This window comes from Alligator mississippiensis, chromosome 4, assembly GCF_030867095.1.
Source record: "Alligator mississippiensis isolate rAllMis1 chromosome 4, rAllMis1, whole genome shotgun sequence".
NCBI lineage: Eukaryota > Metazoa > Chordata > Crocodylia > Alligatoridae > Alligator > Alligator mississippiensis.
Genome location: NC_081827.1, coordinates 175,668,858 through 175,689,610, shown reverse-complemented (window position 1 = coordinate 175,689,610; position 20,753 = coordinate 175,668,858). Strand labels below are relative to the sequence as shown.

The 20,753-nt window shown below is 45.0% G+C and overlaps 1 protein-coding gene across 4 annotated transcripts in view; it reads right to left on the bottom strand.

The window, feature by feature from the left end:
* The window catches only part of PIKFYVE (phosphoinositide kinase, FYVE-type zinc finger containing), a 99,169-nt gene that overhangs the window by 73,329 nt on the left and 5,087 nt on the right, over positions 1-20,753 (bottom strand). For 3 of the 4 annotated variants that reach the window (XM_014594219.3, XM_014594220.3, XM_019492222.2), the window contains exons 3-6: positions 17,119-17,298; positions 11,560-11,678; positions 4,290-4,461; positions 3,271-3,478 (exon numbers count right to left, since the gene is read on the bottom strand). In XM_014594219.3, the coding sequence (XP_014449705.1) occupies positions 3,271-3,478; positions 4,290-4,461; positions 11,560-11,678; positions 17,119-17,298 (679 nt within the window). Of the gene's footprint in view, positions 1-3,270; positions 3,479-4,289; positions 4,462-11,559; positions 11,679-12,498; positions 12,604-17,118; positions 17,299-20,753 lie in introns of those variants that run through there. The other variant, XM_014594221.3, reaches the window with a different exon arrangement.

The following is a 20,753-nucleotide window of genomic DNA, read 5'->3' as shown; positions in this document are numbered from 1 at the left end:
ATAAGCATCCAGTTTTCCTCTTGAAGGTGTTCAATGTAGGTGCTTGAACCACCTCTGATAGCAAGCTATTCCAGACCTTGGGGGCTCTGACAGTAAAGAAATTCTTTCTTACGTCCACAGCCTGGAATCGTGTTGCTGTATTTTCTAACCATTCGACCTAGTCATCCCTTGGGGCACTCTGGTGAACAAATGTTCCCCCAGATACTGGTGGTCACCAATGGAAACTGTACAACATGAAAAAGAAAGAAGCCAAACTCAACACCAACAGCTTATAACATTCCACCTTCAGACTTGATGAAACTGAAAGCAGCAGCAAACCCTCAAATATCAATCTCTCCACACACGCTTACCAAAAATGAAAAAAAATCTGTCCTTCCTAAAGGCCTAAATTTTTGTCCAGAAAAAATACCCTAATACAATACTATAGTGTGGAGAACTAGAAGAATTCTTCCGACACCTCCGCCTCAAGAAGTGTTTCCACGATCCAAATAAATCTACTTTCAACACCAACTCATCCTCTGACAACATTAAGGAAAACAGCAACCCCCAAAAAAACATCAGATTGGACACCTCACAGTAGATGAAACTCTAACCTTGACTGTTACATTGACTGCTTCAGGGAAAGAATGAACAATGAAATAATCAACAACACATGCCACCATAACAACCTCTGCCTACCAGAGAGAAAGGCCCTAGAAATCTCTAAGATTCAACCACCAAAGAGTAATAAAACCAGCCATCCTAAACCGTGAAGACTACATAAAGGAAGCTAACAGACAACTCTGACACCACCTACTACAAAGAACTACAAGAAGATCCTACTCCCCTTTTCACCATGAAACTCAAAAATACCAGCAAATCATTTCCAACAGAACTACAGACCTTGATCCCCTCCCCTCCCCTCCCCCCCCCCACTACCTAACCCAGGGACTTTTGACATGCTCCCCAAAATCCACAAACAAGGGAGCCCTGGCAGACCTAGGGTTCCATGGTTGGATATGGTAACTGAGGAAACAGCAGGTTTTGTTGCATTAACTCTAGAACCACTCATCACCCAAAGAGCAAGTTGTGTCCAAGACACTACAGATTTTCTATGGAAACTTAAAAACACAGACCACCTTCCCAGCAACACCCTCCTAGCCACCATGGATGTTACACCAGCTTATATACCAACAACCAACACAAGAATGGCTTCCAAGCCTGCCTTATATACCTACCAGAGCAAGATGACAACTCAAGAGTACAGACCCAAAGACATTACTACCTTATACCCTTCATCCTCACACACAATTTCACTTTTAATAACTAATACTTCCTCCAGACCATGGGCACAGCTATGGACACCAAAATAGCCCCATAGTAAGCCAAACTTTTTATAAGCCACCTGAAAGAAGAATTCCTCAAGGACTGCACCATCAAACCCTTGCTATACTTAAGATATATTGATGACATCTTCATCATTTGGACTGAAAACCTGCAATCACCGATTGAGCTCCATCAGAAATTCAACAATCAACATTCCTCCATCTGACTATCTCTTGAATACTCCAGCACCAACATCTCCTTTTTAGACACGATGATCACTATCCAGAATGATAAAATACAGACCAATGTTATACAAGAAACCCACAGACCAACATACATATCTGCACACAACAAGCAATTGCCCTAAACACACCAAGAAAGCTGTGATATATAGCCAAGCCCTCAGATACCGATGAATCTGCACTGAGAAGAACACCCGGGATTGCCACCTCACTTATCTTAAAAAGGCTTTCACGCAACAAGGAAACTCCTCCAGAGACACAGATTGCACATTTGAAAGAGCCACCCAGATACCATGTGAAAAATTTTTGCAGTACAGGAAAAAAAACCCACTAAATCGCACACCACTGGTTATGACATATCACTTCTCCCTTAAACCCATGTGGAAAATCCTCCAACAACTGCAACCCATACTAGAAGGAGACCTTATTCTTAAAGAGATCTTCCCAGAACTACCCATCCTAGCCTTCAAACAAGCATCAAACCTTGCTAACCTCATCACCAGAAGCAAACTTTCTACAGCCCAGAACACACCGAATGGATCCAGACCATGCCATGACAAGAAATGTAAAACCGGCCAACATATCTCCACTGCCCTCAAAATTACTACACCGCACAACAAAGCCATCAGCATTCCTGGTTCTTACAGCTGCACCTCCAAAAATGTATTACATCTCATCCAATGCACCAAATGCCCTGATGAAAAATATGTAGGAGAGACCAAACAACTCCACACCAGAATGAATGCACACCGGAAATCTATCAAAGACAGGAATACCCAATTACCTGTGGGGGCACATTTCTCCCAAGAAAACCACTCTCTCTCCAATCTTAGTTCTAATCCTCAAAGGGAATTTACAAAAAAAAAAAAACTTTTCACAGACAAGCCTATGAACTTCACTTCATCAACCTCCTGGATACAAAAAATCATGAACTAAATATAGACACTGGATTCATGACACATTATAACCTGCCTGACATCTGACTCCCCAGGTACCTCTCCACTATTTACTTGCTACATTCACCCCCCTTCTCTCTCCCCCCCACCCTTCCCCACCCAGCCTGTCTCACCCACTGACTCCTCAATTTACATCTTCACTAACTGCCTGTCTTGCATGCATACCAGCCCAGCCTCTGGCTGTTTTACTATTCATTCCATCCAGGAAGAGCACACACCAACTGCAGAGGCTTCCTCAACAAAGAGTTTTTAAACCCACAAGCTTGCTAAGAACATTTTTTCCAGCTATTTATGTTGATCTAATTAAAGATATCAGATTCATCCAAAGAACCTTGTCTTTCTGCTGTTACTGCACACCAATTTACCAACATTCACCCAGCAAGCACTAACGTTTAGTTTAACTGGCAAACAGGCATTTTTACTCTACTGACTTGTGTCTTGATTCATCCATGGTAGAAAGAGAACAAATTCTTTCCATCTCCATGAAGCCACAAGTCCATTATCACAATGAATGTTATTAATATCACCAGCTCCAGCCCAAGTCCAATTTTAAATGGGTTAACAATTCAGACTCTTACCACTTCACTAAAAAAGGGTAACTCCCCATGGAATCAATGGCTTCTCCACTTCAATGAAAGACAACATTAGAACAAAGAACAGACCAGAACCCCAGTTTACTGGATGCAAATTGACAGCCTTTGTCTAAACAGAGGTTAAACCAGAAAACTAGTTCCAATTCTGCGACTCACTATAAAGCCATTCAGTACCTTTGCCAAGTGAGGTCCTCCTCCAGAAAGATGTTGCGGCTAGTTTTTCTACTTCCAACTGGCGTTCGTGGCTCACCTGGGTCCAGCACAGACACAGAGCAGGCAGTATCAGACAGGGCATTCAAGTCTTCACCAATAGAGTTACTGTCTGTGGAGTGTGCATAGCTTAGGGCTATTTTGCGGCAGTATGTGCATGCTCGGAGATCCCCTGTGGAAAGAGGAAACAAGAAATAAACTCATATAGTGCAGAGCTGACTTAGGTAGATCTCAAGCCGCAATGGAGCTTCCTTATTTCAGAACCTCTAAACTACCCCGAAACAAGCTTATTGCTTATTTGGAGTCAATATCCTGTATATTCATGCAAACAGGGAATTCTTAAATATCTGATTTCAAGCAGTCTGCCTACCACCTCCTCACTGCAAAAGAAGTCTTATGTTACTAAAACTGGTATTTTATAGTTAGGAAAGGGGAGGATTATATATTAGTTGGCAACTGGCAAATGGCTTCCTTGGACATTTCCAGACTTTGGGGGGGGGGGGGGGGGGGGGGGGGGGGAGGAGGTGGTGTTGTTTGGGTTTTTTTAAGTAAAAAAAAAACATGAGTTTATCCATGGTCACTGGATACCAGCAATTCCTGCCTTTTTAATAAACACACTATCTAAAAGTGAAAATTGATCAAAGTATGCTCTGCTGAATAATAACTAATCTAACAAGGGTACTTGCAAATTTTTCTGAAGCACTTCAGGAAATGAGCGGTTTGGGCTGCCATTACCTCCAAGCTGGGAAATCATTCCCAAGCTGGGAAATCAAAGAAGTTTGGGCCCCAATTCATCAAGATACTTGAGAAAATTTTAACAAAGCAAGGGTCACCAAGCAAATGTGCACATACAGACACCCATTTATTTTACTAATGTTGCTCTGCAGATGAGCATTAAATGGGATCACCTCACTCTCACAAAATACAAACATCAGAGATCTAAGAAGTCCAGGGGGGTGTTTAGCGCACAAAAAAATAACTACCTGTGTAACCCATAAATTTCCCAGGAATTTCCTGGTTGCAACACCGGCTGCAGAAGATCTGCCCGCACAGCCGACAGTGGTGTCTGCGCCGGAAGGTGGTAAATTTTTCACTGCAGTCATAACATTCTTTGCACTGGCTGTCTGGCATCCAATATTGCTTCAAGTCACTATCCTGTAAAAAGTTAAAAAGAAACATTTTAAATGAAAATTGCTACATAGGTAGCAAATTAAAATAATGAAAAAAACAAACACAAAATGGGCTCATTTACAAGACATACGGAAGCTCACTTGTTTGGAGCTAGAAGCAGGACTCACAAGTACTGAGTCAAATGTTTTATTGAAGTTTTTAATCCAGAGATCTCAACTGAACTATTTTAATAAGAGTCTGTCTGGTTGGTTTATTTAATGGACCACACAATCAAAAACCCATGATCTGTAAATAAAAATTGGGTCACCTACTATGCAAAATATTGATTATTTTTCCTTCCTCTCCTCACCTAAAGCATGTGACAGGGCCCTAACTATTAAGGAAACAAACCTTACTGAAAACAATTAACCAAGGAACATTAAACTATAACTATCAACATGGCATCTTCTAAACACCAAGTCAGAGTAGCCAACCCGCAGCTTAAGTGCCACAAATGGTATGGGCAGCCTGTGTGTGTGGCATGTGACAAATCAGGGAAGGAACAGGAAGCAGAGTGCCAGACAGACCAGGAACAGCAGATCAGACAGGGAGCACAAGGCAGGAAGCAAAAAGCAGAGTAGGAGATCAGGCTAAGGATGGGATCAGGGAGGCACTCAGAGAGGGTACAGGGACAATTTTTGGCATGCCAGCCAAAAAGGTTGGTTCCCCACTACTCTACATCATCATTTTAGACAGGCCTTACACGAAATTAAAAAAAAAAAAAGGGGGGGGTTAGAATATTCTGACATTCAGATTTTTGACAAAAGGCTTTGATATCAAATTTTATCTGTCCTGTTTTAGTTTTGTCCTGGATAGCTGTGCAGTTGGAGAACCCCAATTAGTGGCTGAGCAAAAACCAACATGGAGACTCAAATGCAGCAAGCTATGACAACTTTGACACGGAACAGGATAAAATGCATATGGGGACACACATCAAGGTTTAATTCTGATTTTAAAAGGGTCCGAAATGCAGAATGCACTTCTTGCTTGGGTATATGCAACACAAATTACTGTTATGAGGCTGGATCCATCCCCCATGAACATCAAGAGGCAAGGAGAGGGGAGGGGATTGCTAAACTTCACATGACTATACTGGGTATGATGGTCATACTTTTTGTTAAGAGTTCAGTTTTAGCTGTAGGCAATACAGCCAAACTGAACTTAGAAAAGGAACAAGCTTTTCCAGAGGGGAGGAAAGAAGCCAGAAAGTAACAATAGAAAAGTAACTAATCTACCATATGTTTTTAGTCAGTTAAACCAAAAAAGAAAAGTGTTTTCTGAAGTGTTTACTCTTGAATACATGGAGGTTTTCAGAGTTCTTGGAATATTTGGAAACTATGAAGCTGAGAATAACAAAATTCTTCTACCTCTCTCCCCAAATATGCCTTAAAAGAAACTGGAAGGGTTTTTTGTTTGTTTGTTTGTTTTTTCCTTAAGACAACAGATTGTGAAGCTTGAAAACCAATGTTCTTTGAGCTCTTGTATCTCATACATTACAAAACAACTTCCTGTGCAACAGACATCGTTTTAGAACAGGGGTGGGCAAAATACAGCTAAATCCAGATCCAGCCCACTGAGGGATTTTGTCTGGCCTGCAGCAGGTCCCTCAGTCCCACCCAGCCCCAACTTAAAGGGTAGTCCAGGCCATGGTGCTTGCAACTGGTCCCACCGCCCCCAGGTGAGCAGTGGGGCAGGGGCAGCACAGCACAGCGGCTGGACTCGCTTCCTGGCAGCAGCGGCTCTTTCTGGCTGCTGCCATTTGCCAGACCTGGCCCCACAGCCTGGGCACCCCAGGCTGTCTGTGCCCTGCACCCACCGCCAGGGGTGGGAACTGCGGGGCCAGACATGTGAATTGGATGGGGCCATGGGCAGACAAGGCCAGGATCACGGAGTGGTGAGTGTGTGGGTGCGGCCGAACCGTGATCTGCCGCCCACACAGCCCTTTGACAGGCACAGGTTTCATGGGCAGAGGCATGTAGGAAGCAGACCGTAGCTCTTCCCTGGGCCTCGGCCCCACGCTGTCACTACCTCAAGATCCTGGATCCGGATGTGGACAAAGCCCCCGACCCACCCATGGCCCCACCCCATCTGCCTACCTACATTGGTCCTGGTCAGTCTCCATGGAGACCCCAGGATCACCGGGCGGCAACAGCGCAGGGCTGGGGGCAAAGCCACAATCAGCTCCTGCCCACAAAACCGGTGCCCATCACAGAGGTGCATGGGCACTGGAGTATGGCTCTGCCCCAGGCCCTGGCCCCATGCCGTCACCACCTGGCAATCCCAGCCCTGCTTGCCATCTCCGCTCCTGGAAGCTGCTCCCCACCCACCCCCAGCCAAGTGTGGAGAAGAGCCACTTAGGGAGTTTTTGTGAATGTTGGGGTGGGGGGAAATGCACAGACCCAACTGCCCCCCCCCCCACCCCTTTTAGGTTCTGTAGGGCTTGAAGCAGCTGAACTGAAGTACCTTTCTCAAGTCAGCACTGCAGCATCGTAGAGGGTATTCAAGGCCAGGTTCTACTCTGAATTAATCAAGCATCCCTCAATGGCTTTCTCAAGTCTAGACCATTCAGTACAACCTTCTGCCATGTGCCTCTTATGAAGGGGACGCTGTATAGCTTATCATAGATTCATAGATGTTAGGGTCGGAAGGGACCTCAATAGATCATCAAGTCCGACCCCCTGCATAAGCAGAAAAGGGTGCTGGGTCTAGATGACCCCAGCTAGATACTCGTCTAACCTCCTCTTGAAGACCCCCAGGGTAGGGGAGAGCACCACCTCCCTTGGGAGCCCGTTCCAGACCTTGGCCACTCGAACTGTGAAGAAGTTCTTCCTAATGTCCAATCTAAATCTGCTCTCTGCTAGCTTGTGGCCATTGTTTCTTGTAACCCCCGGGGGCGCCTTGGTGAATAAATCCTCACCAATTCCCTTCTGTGCCCCCGTGATGAACTTATAGGCAGCCACAAGGTCGCCTCTCAACCTTCTCTTGCGGAGGCTGAAAAGGTCCGGTTTCTCTAGTCTCTCCTCATAGGGCTTGGTCTGCAGGCCCTTGACCATACGAGTTGCCCTTCGCTGTACCCTCTCCAGGTTATCCGCATCCTTCTTGAAGTGTGGCGCCCAGAATTGCACGCAGTACTCCAACTGCGGTCTGACCAGCGCCCTATAGAGGGGAAGTATCACCTCCTTGGACCTATTTATCATGCATCTGCTGATGCACGATAAAGTGCCATTGGCTTTTCTGATGGCTTCGTCACACTGCCGGCTCATGTTCATCTTGGAGTCCACTAGGACTCCAAGATCCCTTTCCACCTCTGTGCCACCCAGCAGGTCATTCCCTAGGCTGTAGGTGTGCTGGACATTTTTCCTCCCTAGGTGCAGCACTTTGCATTTCTCCTTGTTGAACTGCATCCTGTTGTTTTCTGCCCACTTGTCCAGCCTATCCAGGTCTGCCTGCAGCTGTTCCCTGCCCTCCGGTGTGTCCACTTCTCCCCATAGCTTTGTGTCATCTGCAAACTTGGACAGAGTACATTTCACTCCCACGTCCAAGTCGCTGATGAAGACATTAAAGAGTATCGGTCCAAGGACCGAACCCTGCGGGACCCCACTGCCCACACCCTTCCAGGTCGATACCGACCCATCCACCACGACTCTTTGGGTGCGACCCTCTAGCCAATTCGCCACCCACCGGACTGTGCAGTCATCCACATCACAGCCTCTTAATTTGTTCATCAGTATGGGGTGGGATACCGTATCGAAGGCCTTCCTGAAGTCTAAGTATATGACATCCACCCCTCCTCCTGTGTCCAGGCGTTTCGTAACCTGGTCATAGAAAGAGACTAGGTTGGTCAGGCACGATCTGCTGCCACAAACCCGTGCTGGTTTCCCCTCAGCATAATTTGTCCTGCCGGGCTCTCACAAATGTGAGCCTTGATAATTTTTTCAAAGACTTTACCAAGGATGGAGGTGAGACTGACCGGCCTATAGTTGCCCGGGTCCTCCTTCCTCCCCTTTTTGAAAATGGGGACCACGTTAGCCCTTTTCCCGGGACTTGGCCTGTGCGCCACGAGCATTCGAATATTCCCGCCAGTGGCTCTGCAATGACGTCGGCCAGTGCCTTCAGCACCCTCGGATGGAGCCCATCCGGGCCTGCCGACTTAAAGGCATCCAGTTCTTCCAAGTGACTCTGCACCACCTCAGGATCTACGCATGGAAGTCTGGCGCCTTGCTGCTGCCTCTCTACAACCCCAGTGAGAGACTTGTCGTGCCCCTCGCTTAGGAACACTGAGGCAAAGAACTCGTTGAGGAGTTCAGCCTTGTCCCCCCTATCTGTCACCAATTGCTTCTGCCCATTTAGCAGGGGTCCTATTCCTCCCTGGGCCTTCCTTTTACTCCCAATATATCTAAAAAAACAATTTCTTGTTGTCCTTTACTTGGGTTGCCATCCTCAGCTCCATGGTAGCTTTGGCCCGCCTAACTGCCTCCCTACAAGCACGAGCAGAGGAGGTATATTCATCTTTAGTGATCTCACCCTGTTTCCACTTTTTATGTGCTCCCCTTTTGGCCCTTAGGCTGCCCTGGATTTCTCTGGTCAGCCATGGAAGCCTCCTGGCCTCTTTCCCTTTTTTGCCTCGCTCGGGTATCGTCTTGCTTTGTGCCCAAAGGATCGTTTCCTTTAGGCACAGCCACCCATCCCATCAAAACTCCTACTCTGCAGTGCTTCCTTGACTAATCGCCTGAGTGCAATGAGATCAGCTTTCCTAAAGTCTAGCACTTTTACCCTACTAGTTACCTTACCCACTCGCCGTCTTATGTTGAATTCTATTATAAGGTGATCACTGTCTCCCAGATAGCTACCGATTCTTCTGTTCGGGAGCTGGTCAAGCTCCCGAACAGAAGAATGCTTTAGTCATTCCAGACAGCACTTAAGTACTGATACATTTTGATGGAATAGTGTGAAGCAGTTTATACAGGCATTGCCACACTGACAGAGCCTTGTGTGTAGCATGCTCACTACTTCTAATAGCAATCACACTGAACAATCACAGCTTGATTGCCATTAACAGTAATGAGTTCAGCCGTGGTTACCCCCCCCAAGAGCTTGGGAAATGCCTTAAGTTTTCTTCCAAAGGACCTGACAAATTTTGTCAAACCCCTGTATAACAAATTCCTGCCTTAGTTCCGATTTGTAATGAGACTGGTTTAGGCTTTCCTTCGCCAACACAATCTGTCTACGTTGGAGGCAACATGCCAGTGCCTCAGCTGAACTCCATTTTGTTTTTTTCACACTGACCTGTCTGATCCTTTTAAATAAAGCTCAGCTCTCCTGGCCAGTGTAGAAGGAACCTATAGCATGCATAACAGGAAGGAAGCTAATTTACTTTCCTCAGTTCCCCTGAAGTCTACTCAGGAACCATAAAGATTGCCTAAAGTTAGCAACAGCAGGAGGAAGCTTTTTAGGAGCAGACCCAACTACACACCAGGGTGGACACAGATAGATCCCAAGCTCCTGAATTCAAAATCTTAACAGAGCCATTGCAATGCTTGTAGGATTCCACCAACAGAGATTTTTGTGTCCAATACAGATGGCAAATTTTTAACGAATCATATCAGCGGATACCAATCCAGCAACCTGGCAGCATAGAGAGCAGTGTCTGACTGATAAATCTGTTGTAGGGGAAGGGAAGGGGCATGGGGGGGGAGTGGATAGAGGTCACCACAGTGAGGGAGGGAGTGGGGCTGGTGCTGGTGCAGGGGCAGGCACTGCACAACCAGGGAAGAGCAGGGCACGGATGGAGCTGCAGCTCATCGGGGGGGGGGGGGGGGAAGAGCCGCTGCATGCACCCCAGTAGGGTATGGGGGGGCATGTGCCCTCAAATCCGTGCACAGGGTGGGAGCAGCCACAACTCCATCCTGCTCCAGCTGTGCAGCACCAGCCCCATTCCCTCACCGTGGGGACCTCGGTCTGCCCATGTCCCTTTCCCCACAATAGCCTTATCAGCCGGATGCTACTCTCCACACTGCCGGGCTGTGCACCTGGCCACCTGCGTGCTGCGCTGTGGCTGTGCACATGCATGCAGCATTTATCAGCTACATCAGCCAAAAAAGGCCAACTGTCAATAATGTCAATTTTCTCTTTTATCAGTGCTGATACAATATGGGACCAATGTATCAGTGCACCTCTAAATGCTAGTAACCAGACCCTACCAAACTCTAGCCAGCAAAAAAGGAAATGAGAGGTTGAAGCCTCTGCTGGACAAGAACTGGGGGGGGGGGGGGGGGGGGGGGGGGGGGGGGGGAGAAGAGATAGCTTGCACCTTTACTAATCAGATTTCTATTCCAGGATGGCAACAAAAATACTACAAATCAGTTGTCTGTATTTCCACAGTTCACCCATCATTGCATAGATAAAGTGATAGGGTAGACAGTCAGCTCCAAAAAATTCATGTGCTAAGAATCCAGATTTGTGCCTCCTCAGCATTGTATCATGTTATGAATAGAACATGACACATCATGCCTCCAATCTATGCAACTTCACAGGGATTTCTCTTCCCAACCCTTATTTTTATATAGCCAGTCTCAAGGTAGAAGTGGGGTCAAGTTAGCAGAACCCATGTAACCTTCTCTCAGCCAGATCAACACCTAATAGAGCAGTCTTTTATACAAACGTTGTCAGTTAGTTGCAACATCAAATGAGGGTACTTAGTCTAGAAGCATCCTTAAACTTAGATTTCCAAAACTTTAAAATAACTATTTTTACAATACCTGATCTGCTCTTGGCTAGACTTTTGGAATAATGGAATTGTAAAACTACAGGATGGAAAGGAACTGCAGTTCCTTGCATTTATGATTAATTAGGTCAAAAACAGAATTCAGCTTGAACTGTTTCTCTATTCCTCCGTCCCCTACTCAACCATTGTGCTTATTCATTCTGCTCCAACAAACATTACATGAAAATCACCAAGGAAGTGTCATGATTTTTTTTTCAGTTTCTTGAATTGTAAATGGAAGAGCAACACAAAGCCCTGTAACATTTAAAATTTCTGCATGATTTGATTGACCTAATTTCTGAAAAGCCCTAATACAGTACCTGACTTTTCCCCTCCATGATTTCTTTGAGGCGTTTTAAGACTGTGCTGAGACTCCTTAGTTGAACTGCTGTTCGAGGATCATGACCTCCAAGAGAAGGTTCCACTTTCCTTTGATTGTCTGCAGAGTGGGAAAAAGGGGGGGGGGAGGGGGAGAAGAGAGGGCAGATAGGCTCATCCAATTCTCAGAAACTCTTACATCACATAATGCAAAACTTCACTGAAGGGGTAAGTTCAGTAGGACATGCAGTTTAGGAAGTTAGAATATGAATTATTACATTTTTAAAAAGCTTGTTTATGCCAGATTGAGTTTGTAACGACCAGAAATCGAGATGTGGTTATACAGATAAAATACCTACTTAAAATGCATTAGAAATCTAGGTGAAAACTTAATGATTATCTTTCAGAAATAATGTAAGTTTCATACCAAAGTTTTTTAGAGACTAAATGCAATTTCAAACAGTGCCTCCCCACCCCTCTAGGACACACACATTTGACGTTTCCTTTTTAAATGCCCTACAGAATAGTAAAATCACAAGACAACTGCAACAAGGAATTTGAATTTAGTCTAGTAGTATCCAACTAGAACTATTCATGAAAATCAATACATCACAGCTAAGTCTCCATTCAAACACCTAGAACACAAATAGAGTGCATTCATAAATTAAGGTCAAGATCAAGCAGGCAAAAATATGGTTCATATAGTTTAAAGACATTTTTACCCAGAAATTCCCACTTGCTGCACTTTGTTTCATTTACTAGAAGCTGAAGCTAAGAAAAGTTGAGCATCTTTGATATTTAGGATACAGGAGTCTCTCTCCAAATTATTTACATCGTTCTTTTCATCATGTAACATCTCTTTGTATTGAATATTAAAAATGGAAACTGAAAGCTATTTTTCCTATATAATTAGCTTTTCAGGACAGTTCAAAATTCCTTACCAGTTCTGTCATTCTCCATTTGTCTAGCATTTTATGTTTTTCCCCTCCCTCGTACAAGCAGCAGCAGAAACAGACATGGCAGCTTTTTGTTTACTGCTTTATATCTTGCTGATGTCAGCGTTCCTGCCCACAGTGCTAACAAAACTACATCAGTTAACTGCTTCTGCACAGTACAAATCAGGCTTTCGGTTTTGGGCAGTGAATGAAGAGGACTTTATTTTAGATTGCTAAAGCACTACAGTTAACTAAAAAACTCTTCTGGATAATCCTATTCCAAAAGGTTCAATTAGCCCCAAAGAAAAAAAAATGGGGGCTTTGTCCAAAACCTAGAGATCTGCAACAGAAACGGGAAATTTAAAAAAAATTCTAACAAGCACTTGACATTTTAGAGATTTTACTCACCTAACAGTATCACACAGCTAAACTCAGGGCCATATCTGGACTATTGCTTGCTCCAGTAATTATCAATCAGGATGCTATGGCACCCTAGGATGCCATGACATCTTTTCCAAGGGTGCTAAGGGCGCTGTTAGGTATGCAAACATGATCCGCAAGATAAACCCAAAGATTTCAAATATGAATTTACAGTGTTAAAACCATTCTTCCTTCCCATGGTCTTTCCAAGTTCTTTGCAACAGAAGACTTGCTCTTTTGGCTTTCACTCTTTTTTGACTCTAGAAAAATAAGAGCTGGCATTTTTTAGTCTAAACCATTTAGTCTAAAAAGGTTAAGAACCTGTAGTCTACTCTATAGTCTATAGTATTTGGATTCAACATTTTAATGACATTTAATTAATCCTCCAGTCACAAGAAAACAGAAGTATTACTTCAAATATTGACCTCAGCCCTGTGTTCAACAGGAGCTTCCGGTTATCCAGCAACTGCTTTCAGGGTTGTAATGCCTCAATTTGCAGATTAAAAGGAGATAAAATTGAAATAAAGCAGCAAAACTTCCCCAAAAGTCAGGTCCTCATCCCTCTGCTTGGCCACCTACACATGAATGCTCTTTTAAAAAGGAGTGGTTCAAAAAACAAAAACAAAAAATCAGAAATTTTAGATTTTTTGCAAGACAGCAGCACAGAGATGCAATTTTAATGAATGCATCTTTATGAATTGAACCAACTCTATGATTGAAGAGTAACATTTAAGAGGATTATCTCAGTGTCCCATGAACATTTACAGCTAAAACTAGGAGAGGCTAGGCAAGTTTTAGGAGTAGTCATCTCTCTCCCTCCCTCCACCACAAGTCTCTCCTTTGCCTGACAAGAACTTCCTCTTCAGTCTTTTTTCTTCCCAGCGATCTTACTTTATTTCCATTAAATGTCCTTGCCACTTCCTACCTTCCTCCTGTGTTAAAACCAATACTAATAGCATTAGTGTTTGTATCTACATGAGATTCTTACTGTGCAGTAACATCACATGGCATGAACCATGACGCAACACTACTGCGCAGCCAGCAACGACCTATTGAGCAGCCAGCATCAGAAGGAAGCCGTGAGGGGACAAGGTGGCCATGAAATTTGTAAAGCTATGCATCTAGCAAGTACACTGAGAGCACAGTCACATCGCAGACAGAATTTTGAATCATCAATCACACATTCTATTTTTCCTCCCACCACCATCTCCCTAGGAGCTAGACAAGTCATCTGGTCTCTTTGTGCTTCAGCTCATCTGCTTATTTAAACCAAAAAGATTTTAACAGTCACAAGAGACACAGCCAACTTCATAGAAAGAGCTAGATGTACAATAGTTAGAGGGCTAAACAGGCAGATAGGCATCTAGTGAGATTTACAAGAGAATGTGAGAGTAGATCCCACAAACATCAAACGTTGTTTGGGACCATAAAAGCTTTTGCAAATACCAGTGGAAAAGTGACTGCACCTTTCAGGGTCTAAGTTGGCCTCCATCCTGTTTTGTTTTGGTTTAAAAGTATACCGTCTCAGGTTCTGGGAAGCACTCTTAGTTCAGTATTTTTCAAAAAGTGACCAAAAAAACAGAAGGCCAAGTCCACCTGCAAGACAAGGCTTTATAATAACCTGGGGATGAAAGGACCTTTTTCAAAGTGAGCTCCAAAAAGAAATTCCTGATAATTTCATTTTTTCACAGCTTGTAACTGGGTTAATTTTATCAGATTTATGGGGCATTTCTAATAAAGCATCAGGGAGCTAATCACAGATTGCCTACATAATTATGTGTTTGTACACTATTGTATAGAATACAGATCCAATTCACTGTAGCTTTGTTCTGGTTTACAGTACTTTATTGGAATTCCACTGAAATTCAATCAGATACCTGGATCAGAACTGAAGTAATGCAGCAACAAATCAGACCCAAGTAAGACCAAGAAACTTTGTACTGTGGCAGCCTTTAGTTCCCTCATACCCAACAATGCATTTGTCATCAGGATTTTCAACCAGAATATCCCCAGATGCTTTGAAGGGTGTTAGTAGGTATGAACAGATAAATACAGGCTTAAGCTTGTCCCTGCCTGACTGTTCTCCCCACTCCCAACTGCCTGGCTTCTCCGCAAGGAGGTAAAGACTGTAATATATAAATTACTTATTGAAATAGGATGTCACTCAATTCACAAGAGTTATGGAGGGGAGAGGGTATCAAGTCTACCAAGGTGTCCTCAAGTAGAAAAAGAGTTAAGAGCCACTGATCTAGTCATTCTGTACCCATACACCTCTGGTACTTTACATCTTCAGAAACTGACTGCAACAGCAATTGCTTCACCTAACCACAGCTAGCAGCAGTTAGACAGCATGAGCTATACTAGAAAGCAAGGAAGAGGACAAAGACATATGACACTAAGATGTGGGGATAAGTGGGCCCACTAGAGGAGAGGGACAGGCTGCAATCAGATCTGGACAGGTTACAGGGGTGGGTGGATGAGAACAGGATGGGTTTCAATACTGACAAGTGAAAGGTATTGCACCTGGGGAGGAAGAACCAGCAGCATACCTACAGGATGGGGAACTCCCTTCTCATCAGTACAGAGGCAGAAAAGGATCTTGGAGTCACTATTGACTCCAAGATGAATATGGGCCAACAATGTGGCGATGCAGTCAGGAAGGCTAACCACACCTTGTCATGCATCCATAGATGCATCATGAGCAGGTCCAAGGAGGTGATCCTTCCTCTCTCTGTGGCACATGATCAGGCCGCAGTTGGAGTACTGCATTCAGTTCCGGGCGCCACACTTCAGGAGGGATGTGGACAGCATCGAGAGGGTCCAGAGGAGGGCCACTCACATGATCAGGGGGCAGCAAGGCAGGCCCTGTGAGGCGAGGCTACGGGACCTGAACCTGTTCAGCCTCCACAAGAGAAGGTTGAGAGGGGATCTGGTGGCCATCTACAAACTGACCAAGGGGGACCAGCAGGCAATGGGAGAGTCCCTGTTCCCCTGAGCACTACCAGGAGTAACTAGGAATAACAGCCGTAAGTTGACTGAGGGTAGGTTGAGGCTGGACATTAGAAGGCACTACTTCACAGTCAGGGTGGCTAGTATCTGGAACCAACATCCAAGGGAAATGGTTTTCGCTTCTACCCTGGGGGTCTTCAAAAGGAGGCTAAATAGACACCTTGCCGAGGTCATTTGACCCCAGCATTCTTTCCTGCCCATGGCAGGGGGTCGGACTTGATGATCTGCTTAGGTCCCTTCCGACCCTACCTACTATGAAACTGAAATTCTTCTAGGCCAGCAGTGCTCAGCCTCCAGACTGTGGGCCAAATGCAGCCACAGAGCATTGGAATCCAGTCTTCTGGGCACCACGTAGATTACAAAATTTGGCAGCAGGGAAGCAGTGACACTACTGCCACCCCTCCCTGCTACCAGAATCCAAAGCCCTGTGGGGTGGGTCTGAGCTGGGCCACAACCCTGTCCCTGCATGGCCAGATCAAAGCCAGGTCACTCCCCCTTCCCTCTGGGCCAGGAGGTTGGGCTGGGCTGTGCTCTCTTCTCCCCAAGGTGGCCAGACCACTCCCCTTCCCTGTACCCAGCCATGCTGGGGTGAGCCAAGCCCCCTTCCTCCCACAGGCCAAATCCTCCTCCACTACATGGCTAGATTAGGGCCAGGCCAATCTCCCCCACAACCTCCTGTGCAGCCAGATGAAGCCCCACTGGATCCAACCTGCAGACAGTTCAAACACTGCCCATTCTGGCCCACAGGCCAAAAAAATTAAGCACTACTGTTTTAAGTAAGTAGATATATCCATATCAGCCACCCTTTGCTTGGTCTGTAGCTACTTCTCTTTACTCTGAAGGTTTGCTGCCCTCTCCTCCTCTAAAATGGAGATTTTCATTTACATACTGAAATTAAAACAAAAGCAATTGTTTTACCAGGTACTTAGGCTCTTGCTTTTCCAGACCTGAAGGGCATTTTGTGCCTTTAAGCTTGTTTAACATCTCACAAGTAAAAGAGCTGGCCCAATGAAAGACTCCTGAACAGATGATCTTGCTTTGCAGTTTTTGCACCAGTTTATGTGGCATTAGACTAGCCACTGAAACTGTTCAATTCAGTTCCTTTCCATGCTTTTGTTAGCTGGAGATTGTACCTCCCTTCATAGAGTTACCAAACAATTAACATATAACTCATTTTAATACTTTGTGCTGACTTACCTAAGGTTGCGGAAGACCTTCTTTGTAGTTCACCAGTGAGTTGCTTTTTATAAGGAACAGGCGACCTCAGAGACTGTGTTCGGGAGGGATGCTGAGGACTGGCCCATGTCCCACTCAGTGCTTGTGGATCACTCGATCCAGTTTCTGCTCTCTCTGCAGCAGATGAGAGCCTACCATCATCTAGGCAGAAGAAACCAGTTGGTAACATGACAGAAATTCATTACCACATGGAAGTCTGAAGCCACAGAAATTGTGTTGATACTTAGTTTAAAATATAGTAATGCCCAAGAGACTCATCTGGATTGAGGGTCCTGCTGACTTAGGTACTACACAAACACAGGGCAGGACAGGGAGAGAAGAAATAGTGTAAAACCTGTAGGTTAAGGCAGGAACTGGTCTCATTCTGTAGTCTATTCTCTCCATTAAGAAATATGAACACAAATTAGAACAGATGTCATTTCTGCACATAAACAAAGTAGGAACTGTCCTCACTATTACCAGACTCAGTCTTTTGAAGACTCCTGATTTACAAAACAGTTTTTCCAAGTACTCTGGCTGCACCAATATATACAATCTTTCAATACATTCAACCTTTTCAGACAGACAGAGGGTTCAAACACAGGCAAGAGAGATTCCTGCTTGTTTCAACAAGATGCTCATTCTGTGACTTATTCCAAAAGTCCTTCTGCCCCATTCTTTAAAAAAGGGCTTGTCCAACTGGTGGCCCACTGACAAAGTTAACATGCAGCCCTCAGATTCCCATTGCCCTAATGTTCCAGCTGTAGCAACCAATAGCTTGATGCTTCCCCTCCCTCCCCTGGCTTCTGCTCCATGCAACATGCCCTGACCCTGGATGCAGCTGGGTTCACACCTCTGAAATGCTTCCAGTTATTATGGATATAACATCCTGCCCCATAACATATATCCATTTACCAGTCAGGCTTCTTTACTGACCCATTTATGACTGGAAGAATATCTACAGCCTTTCAGACAAAGATTACAAACCCAATCTTCCAGTTCTAATCAAATATTATTTGGGTACATTTTCCTTAAAAACTAGTTCCCTGCCTGAGTTAGGCTGCGATACCTCACATTGGCACCTATTATGCATAACTAGGCAACTGTAAATTCTCAGGGTTTTCTTTTCCCAACTATTTGGACTTCAATCCTCCAGATGTAAACAGCTTTTGTTCTTCCTGAAGTCCTCTTTGACTGGCTATCATACAAGAGTATAGAACTACACCCATAAAAATTATAATTTATGCAAACATCAAAATTAAACATTGCATATCTTTAGTATTAATAGACACCAAACACTATATCAGTAAACCTAATTCAGGGAAACATGCAAACATTCCTTGACCTCTGCCAAAATAGAGTGGGTTTGTGACACGGCAGATGAGGCAGGATGCTACATGGGGAAGCATCTGTCCATGTGCATGTTGCAGTGGGGGAGGAAAGACCAACCTGTGTGCTTACCAGTGTACAGGGCTCATAATCCCCACTACTGCTGCCTCTGTGGTTTGGGGCCCCAACAGTACAGTCCAAGAGGCATGTGGCCCCAGCTGCTTTAAAATTGGACAGTTTTGCTTTAAAATATAAAATTTTGCAACCTTGTTTGTTTAATGCAGGGGTGGCCAACCTGCAACACAAGTGACATAGATAGACTTCTGTGTGTGAAACAGCAGATCAGGGACAGGACAGGCAGCAGAGGCAGATAGGGCAGGGAGCAGAAAGCAGAGCAGCAAATTGGGCAAGAGACAGGGATTAGAATGGCACTTGCAGAGGTATAGAGCTAATCTGTAGTTCATATGCCAGAAAAGTTGGCCTCCACTGATCTAATGCAACGAAATGTACTCCTTCCTTAATGCTCCTTAACTATGGCTGGCTGGGCATACCTTTTGATGCTGTCAGATCAGAAATGGCTGAAGTATTTCCATTAAACAGGTATATTCCTAAATCTCTAAGCCCATATATGACTCATTTACACTACTGTACCCTATCCTTATAGGAGTGTAAATAAAGAGTGAATGCACAACACTTATGATGTGTCCCCAACTGTATCCCCAGCTGGCACACAAAACAAAGTTACTTGAAGAGGAGGTAGGATAGGAAAAAAAATCAGGGATGTAGCAACATTGCTGGGAGGGCAATACAGCAGTGCACAGGCAATCCAGAAAGTCTCTGGAGAGTGCTGGAAACAACTTCCTGGTGCAAGTGTTGGAGAACCCAACTAGGGGTTGTGCTTTTCTTGACCTACTACCCACAAACAGGGAAGAATTAGTGGGAAGTGTAGAAGTAGATGGCAACTTGGACAGCAGCAACCATGAGATGACCAAGTTCAGGATTTTGAGGAACGGAAAGAAGGAGAAGAGCAGAGTAAGGACCCTGGACTTCAGAAAAGCAGACTTCAACTCACTCAGGAAACTGATGGGCAGAATCCCTTGGGAGGCCAGTATGAAACAAAAAGGAGTTCAGAAGAGACAGCTGAACTTTAAAGAAACCTTACTGAGAGCACACAAACAAACCATCCCAATGCACAGGAAGCCTAACATGTATGGCAGAAGACCACTTTGGCTTAGCCGGGAACTCTTCAGTGAACTAAACTACCCAGACATCTGCTGGGAAGAGCAGTCAGCTAGGTCTGACCGCTCATGTAGGTTCTTAGCTGAGATACAGAACCTCCACCTAACCCAGGAGGTCCACAGTCCCAACAGGGGGAATGCCTTGCTGGACCTGGTCCTGGCCACAGGTGACGACCTGGTGAGGAGGCTGCAGGTTCTCGACCACCTGGGCGATAGCGATCATCGCCTACTGGAATTCACCATCCAGTGCAGGCTGTCAAAGGCCTGCAGCAATGCAGGAGCCCCAGACTTCAGGAGGGCCGATTTCAATGAGTTAAGGAGATTAGTCGGGGAAGCACTGAGGTTCCAGAGGGGATGGGAGTTGTCTATAAACTTACCAAGGGGGACCAGCAGGGAATGGGAGAGATCCTGTTCCCCTGAGCACCACCAGGAATAACTAGGAATAACAGCCATAAGCTGACAGAGTAAGTTCAGGCTGGACATTAAAAGGCACAGTCAGGGCAGCTAGGATCTGGAACCAACTTCCAAGGGAAGTGGTGCTGGCTCCTACCCTGGGGTTATTCAAATGGAGGTTAGATAATCACCTTGCTGGGGCTGTTTGACCCCAGCATTCTTTCCTGCCCATGGCAGGGGGCCGGACTTGATGATCTGCTCAGGTTTCTTCCGACCCTACCAGCTATGAAACTATGAAACCAAAACAAATCTTACAAGAAGTGAAAAAGGGCAAATATGGTACCTATCTTTAAGAAAGGGAAGAAGGAAGATCTGGGGAAAATACAGACTAGTCAGCCTCACCCAAGTTCCTGAAAAAATCATGGAGCAAGTCCTTAAGGAATCTTTTTTTTTTTTCTAAGCGCTTGAAGAATAGAATGATTAGAAACAATCAGCATGGATTCACCAAGGGCAAGTCATGCCTTACCAACCTGATTGCCTTCTACGATGAGAAGGCCCTGGCTCTGTGGACGTGTAAGAGCAGTGGATGTAATGTACCTTGACTTTAGCAAGGCTTTTGATACAGTCTCCCACAACCTTCTTACAAGCAAGCTAAGG